This window comes from Raphanus sativus, unplaced genomic scaffold (assembly GCF_000801105.2).
Source record: "Raphanus sativus cultivar WK10039 unplaced genomic scaffold, ASM80110v3 Scaffold4437, whole genome shotgun sequence".
Lineage (NCBI taxonomy): Eukaryota > Viridiplantae > Streptophyta > Magnoliopsida > Brassicales > Brassicaceae > Raphanus > Raphanus sativus.
The window spans coordinates 1-7132 of record NW_026619739.1 but is presented as its reverse complement, the minus strand read 5'-3'; the positions used below and the strand labels follow the sequence as shown (position 1 = coordinate 7132).

General features: G+C 28.4%; 1 protein-coding gene across 1 annotated transcript; it reads left to right on the top strand.

Moving 5' to 3' along the window:
- The first annotated feature begins 5759 nt into the window (after positions 1-5759).
- On the top strand, positions 5760-6540 carry LOC130507382 (cytokinin riboside 5'-monophosphate phosphoribohydrolase LOG2-like). Its single transcript, XM_057002099.1, has 2 exons — positions 5760-5928; positions 6385-6540. Exons 1-2 carry the CDS (start codon positions 5821-5823, stop codon positions 6529-6531), a joined length of 255 nt encoding a protein of 84 aa, XP_056858079.1. The 5' UTR covers positions 5760-5820; the 3' UTR covers positions 6532-6540.
- The last annotated feature ends 592 nt before the right edge of the window (positions 6541-7132 follow it).

Sequence of the window (7132 nt, the reverse complement as noted above, 5' to 3'; positions counted from 1 at the left end):
TTGGTATTTATTATAAATTACTTAATTGGTTTAGTATATATATCGGTGGTACATTATTGTTACCCTAAAATTAAACTATAAATACTGATCTTCTACATCATCTTTACACACCTATGATCACTTCCAAAAAAATAATAATAATAAAAATAACGAAACTAAACACTTTTTGTTTATATATCAGACACATGTAATATATTAGACATCAGAATATAATAAAATTCACCGAGTAAATATGTAATAATTGTTTTTTAAATAATTAACTTTATAATGTACAAAAAATCAAAAAAAAAAATTCATAACAATAAAAAAACATATCTCATGCTTCAAAAAATATGAAAACCCGCCCGACCGGGCGGTCATGATCTAGTATTTCATAAAAGTGAAACCACAGAAGAACAAACAGAATAGTTTATGACATAATTCTTCATTGGACGACCTAGCTTTTTTAAATAAAGATATCAAAAGATTGAAGGAGGAATGGAGAAAAGTTGTCCTAATTTTGATATGACACGCTTCTTAATTTAAAAGCAAAGGTAACAAAATCACATACCAACATGCTTCACATGGCAGGAAACATAATCTGTGACACGTGGGAATCACCGGAGAAAATGCTGAAGAGAAAATCACAAGAGACCGACGACCGTTTCTCATAGGGCTCAGACTTTCCCCGTCCGATATTCAGGCAGTTAGGTAATAAGTGTAACATGAATCGGATCCCACCCGGGCCGGGCTGGAACTCTAGAGCTGGACCTGCCTAACTTAAAATAATAATGGGTTTTCTAATCTGAGTATTAGTGGCCTGTATCCATTTGAAATATAACAAATGGGCTATTTACGTTTACGTTTCTGACGTAGGGCTTTTCTTGTATTTTTTTTTCTTTTCTTTTAGAACTTCAAACAAATCATAGATTGCTTGGTTTGAACTTTGAATATCAAATGTTTGCTATCTTATATGAACAAATTGTAAAGTAAATGTGACAGCTCTTTCTATTAGATCTACTGAGATAGGCAGAATATCAGAAGTATTAGATCTGATCAAATCCTTTGACAATACTAATTTTAATATAAGAGTTTTCTAATCTCAATTTTGAATAGTATAAGACATTGATTTGCGAAGCTAGTTCAGGATCATGATAATATTGATTTACTATTTGGATATGGAGAATTATGTCTATTTCATATACTTTCTTCCAGTATGTGTATATATGTGTGATCAACTTGTTAAACTTAAAACGATAGTTTAAACATAGGGGAATCCAATTGAGAGCTTCTTTCTTTTATTTCAGTTTATTTGTCACGATTGTGAGTTAATTAATAGTGCCAATATTTCCGTTAACAATTTTAGCTACAAGTAAGAAAACAAAAGATATTAGAGATTTGGTGACTAATAAGGAGTAACATATCTCATAGTACGCATTTTACTAAAAACAAAAACATATTATGATACGCAGAATGACCGATTCTTCAACCAAAGATATGATTTAGTTATTTTTTTTTTTTGTTGTAAAAAAGGCTTTCAATATGATTTAGTTATTCATTTATGATTATCACAATAAGGAATTAACGGATCGAATCCTGGCTTCTTCTAAGGTGGGTGGACACTTCTGCAGCACCGTGTGATCAGTAAAGACAAATTCCAATCTCTGGGTCACTTTTTAATATAGTGATTTTTTAAAAAAAAATCTTTAAAAGTATAGTTAAGGTTATGAAAATGTTTAGTGATATATGGTCTCTCGGACTTTGGCTTGTGGACATGGTGATATTTTTACCTAAACTTTGATACATATAAAATATGTCCATTTTGCAACCTCGTGAAATTGTATATGGCTTTTTTGACATGGTGATATTTTGGATGGTCAAGTCATCACTGGACCAAAAAGGTATATATATAGATGAAAATAATAAAGTTGAGTTAAAAGTGTAAGAAGATAAGAAAAATGTGGGTTAGTGAAATATTGCTAACACTCGATCGGTATATTGGCATCAGAGAACCATCTATTCTATTAATTCTTCGACATGACCAATTGATATAAATTATGTCCATTTATTATTTTCTATTTCTCACCACGTATAAAACATTACATACTTTTCTAATATACTAGATTAATAACTGCTTCGAAATTTCCGTAACCACCACGTATGTTGTGGCCCCACAAACCTGTTAAATTTTTTTAAAACTATGTACCACGTATATGTTTTTTCTGCTACACCTTTTTAATATACATATACATTTCTGTAACCACCACGTATATTTTTCTAATGTATTGAAAATTTTAGAAATTTATTTTAAAATAATTTTTTATATGTATGTGGTACAAATGTATAATTATACAATTTGAGATATTTAATATAGTAATCAAAAATTATATTAAACTAATATTAAATACAAATATGATTACAAAAATAACACAAATATAAAAATTAAATTTCTCAAAAAAATAAAACAAAGAATATACCACACTTTCAAATTAAAACAAATATATTTCTTAAAAATATAAAACAAAAATATATCTGTCCTTTTAAGAATGGATCATAAGTTTGGTCCAACTATTTGAAAAATCGATTTGCGGATATGGGTTATGAGTATTTTATGCGGGTGAATGTGGGTTGGTGGATTTTGGATCGCGGCTACCCGTCGACCCGCAAAGTATTTAAAAAATAAAAGTAAAAATTAGATATTTTACAAAAAAATATAGGAATTTAAAAATATTAATTTAAAATTTAAATCATGTATAAGTTTTTAATATAAATATATTTTTATAATAATTAAATTAAATAATGATTTTAAAATATATATAACCCGCAAATAACCACAAAATTAAGCAGAGTAGGTGCGAGTACAAAATTATTTGTTTGCGGATTGTGCGGGTCATATTTTTTAACAAAACAAAATTGAAAACCCGCAGGTTGGCAGATCAGCGGGGTGAGTTCAACCTGCAACCCGGCCTTAATCGTGCGCATACCTGATCAATTTTTAAATTGTTATTATTTAATAAAATATATTTTGATTAAAATTTATACACATATATGATTACAAAAATACAAATATAATCAGAAAGAAAAAACAAATATAAAACAAAAAAAATTAAAACAAAAAAATACTCCCCCTTTTAAGGGGCGGGTCAAAATCTAATCTATTATATTAATTCTGCAATTTGCCCTATTGATAAAAGTTGTATCTACTTTTTAAATTTTATAACTTCATCTACAATATAAAGTAAATATAACTGCACTAGAATATTATTTAACCGTACGTAACTTACTAACTTCCTTATTTTCATCAAGAGCATACAATATATGTGGGGCCCATGTTCTATCACTTACTTTTTTTTACAGTTTTTTATTTTTTAGCAGTTTTTTTATAATTAGAAAACACAATCGTGATAAGTGATTATTTTCCATACAAAGCTAACAAATCTTTCATCCTTTTTTTTTGATCAACAAACGTTTCATCTAAATTTTTCAGGGAACTTGGGTCAAAGCTAACAAGTCGATTATAACAAATCGTCATAAGTTATAGTTGTTGTTGAAGACACTTGGATGATAACCTTAGAGAAAATTGCAGAAAACTTAAAAAGATGTCTTTAGGAAGAAGAAGTTTTAATAACGATTATGCCATTAATGAAAAAACAAAAATAAAAACTAAAAGATATTTTCCGGATCACGAGACCAATTAGTTTAATAGGTTAACGGGTCTAAATAGATTTATATTATTATCATAGGTCAAAATTTTTAAATTTATATTTATGCTATTAAAATTCATAGATTTATGTTCACGTAACTAACTAAACGAATATACATAACAAATAGTTGTACAAGATCTATAAGTTATATGCAATTTGTACAAACCCAAACTTTTTTCTTTTTACAAACCCAAATTTAATAAATAGATATACGTATAAGACTTATATGTTATATGTAGTTTCTTCGAACCCAAACTAAATATACATATTTTCAAACAGAACGTTCAACCACATTCTTATTTAGGAATGAGAATACATGTGATATTTCAAAATATAAATATTGATGTTACATTTTCATAAATAATATTCCATCATGAGAAAATAACGGGAACTTGGACAATGATAAATCTTTTTGATTGGCATTTAAATTACATATTTAAATTATTGTATTGTTTTGACCAAAACGAAAAAAACAAATTAAAATTATGATCCGACCTCAACTTTCAAACCATATATCTTATTTAAGTTTCAAATATTATTTTATTCAAATCAAAATATATAACTGTATATGAATTTTGATAATAGATAAAAGGTTTATTATAAATATATTTTTATATATCTTTACAATTATTATATTAAAGAATTATTGTTTAAAAAAATACAACTCGCAGAAAACCGCAAAATTAAGCGGAGCGGATACAAAATTATTTGTTTACGGTTTATACGGGTCAGATTTTTTGATCAGAACAAAATTGAAACCTGCGGATTAGCGGGTCAGCGGGCCGGATTCGATCTGCAACCCATCCTTAACCGAACGTATACCGGATCAATTTTTAAATTACCGTTATTTAATAATATATATTTTGATTTATACACAAATATGATTACAAAGAAACATACGAATATAATCACAAAAACATATATATAGAAACTAAATTTAAAACAAAAAATATACCCGCCCTTTTTAAGGGCGGGTCAGAATCTAGTTCTCTATTAAAATCTTGATAAAATAGTTTTATTGAAATTATGTTGGTTTACGTATCAAAATGGTAAAATTAACATGTTGACACCGTTAACAGAGAGCAAATTTCTGTATGATCCCATTAACGTTCCCATCCCCATCAACACTATAGCTGTTTCCAATTTTTTTTGTTCACAAAATTTCTCCATATTTATAATCAGTTATTTGCATTGCAAATAATTCGTTGTTAAATTTAAAACAAAAGGATATTAAAAATTGAGAATCAGTATTTTTAAATGGTATGGAAATTTCTTTAATTAATATCTAATTCAGAAATAAATCTAGTAAGAATGCTATACTATTTTCATAACTATTCTTACTGAGATCTTAATAAAATTACATATAAATAATGGCACTTTTCATAATATAACATATGACTAAAGGTTGATTTCAAATAATGGTTTTCTTTAATAGTACAGGTATCTATGATTCTTGTCTAACATATTTCTATTCATATATGTATTGCTAATTTCTATGTAGTTTCTTGTAAATAGAGAAAACATTGGTTAGTTCTTTTCATATACGAATTCAGAAATATCATAAAACATATCAATATTTTTATAAACTAATAACAATTCACAATATCATTGATTAAAATGTTTTTTTATAATCATAAGTAAATTTTATAACAGTTTTTTCTTTTTTTTTCTTTTGTTAATGTTGAGTTTTATGTTTTTCTACAACTGTTTTTTTGTATGTTTATACATATTCTCACCAAAAATTGTGAAGCTGATTTGAAAGCACCCACTCGGAAAGCTGAGTTCATGGTTTATTTTTCAGCTGATTGTTTTAGAAAATTATTAGCTTCAAAGTCATAATCTCTATATAGATTTATTTCTTTTGTTAATTAATTAATAAATTTAATATTTCAACAACAACAACAACAATGAAAACTATTGAAAAAGAAAAGGGAAAAAAGCTGTCACAATCTACGGGATCCAATAATAAAATAAACTAACATATTTAAATGTATATATAGCCAGCTACTACCTGGATACTTAGCCAAACAAATCTGTATACTTCTTCATCACATATCTATATATAATATATATAAAGTTGAGAAAGTGACAACCAAAAAAAGATCAAGACAGAAAAGGACAGAAAGATCGAGCAGAAATGGAAGAGACAAAATCAAGATTCAGGAGGATCTGTGTCTTCTGCGGAAGCAGTTCCGGCAAAAAAGCCACTTATCACGACGCTGCTCTCCAACTCGCCCACCAATTGGTAACTCTCTTATTTCCACAAACTAATTAAAAAATGTATTACGATAACAGGTTCAGGTTTATTTGAATGCAAAGTATATTGTCTATTTTACCAAAAAAGTATGTTGTCTATATTTGCAATGGCCAAAAGGAAAAAGAAACTCCATAGATATACACGTTTATGTAATATATATACGAGTACTAATTTTACAGAGCTCATACGTTATGTCAACTGTAAATAGTCGTGAATAATATGTTAGGAAAGTTAGTATCACATCATTGTTTTATCACCGTGTTAAGGTTGAAATATTACTCAGTTAGCAAAACTCCACCATTCTTAGTGTTTTATGAAAAAAAGATATAGATTACATAGAATTAGTCAAGTCATCTAAAAAGTCTGTTCTAAAAGTTCGTAATAAATTGTACTTGTTTTAGCCATTAATAAGTACTAACACAGATGTCAACGTAAATGTGGAAGGTGGAGAGAAAGATCGATTTGGTGTATGGAGGAGGAAGCGTGGGGCTAATGGGTCTCATATCTCAGGCTGTTCATGATGGTGGTCGTCATGTCCTTGGGTATCTATTCCGTCTCTCTCTACAAATTTCGATTATTTACACCTATTAAAAACAAATATCAGAGGTTTCGATTTATCTATACATTCAAAGCGAGAATACATCATTCTTTTTCTTTTGTCTTGCCCATGTTCTTGTCCTGCCTTTCAAATGGGCAACATTATCATAAATAGTAGGCGCATTTCGACTGTTCCAAGATACATTTTTATAATTTTCTTGGAACATATTTGAAAACTGGTATCGATTTATTATATTATCTATCTTTAGGCAAAATCTAAGGTTAAAGGGGAAAAGGCATATCCGCATATGCCTTTAGAAATTTACTCTTACAGACACATTTCTAGTTTTCAATTACTCTAAAAGACACATTGCACATATAGAACACTTTGTCATGTCAAATTGTCCAATAAGCCCTCTAACTAACGTGGAAGTGGGTTTGGTTACATTCTCTAACCAAAGAAAACCTTTTAATAACTGAATGGAAATTCAATCCATATTTTAGAAACCAAACAAACCAACTCCCTTTTTTTAAACAATAATTCTCAAATCCAAAATCAATTATGTCTCTTCTATTCTCGACGAACCCTCCTCTCAATCCTGATCTCATTCTCTCTTTCATCTTTGTCTACCTGTTCTCAACCCAGAAATTGGAA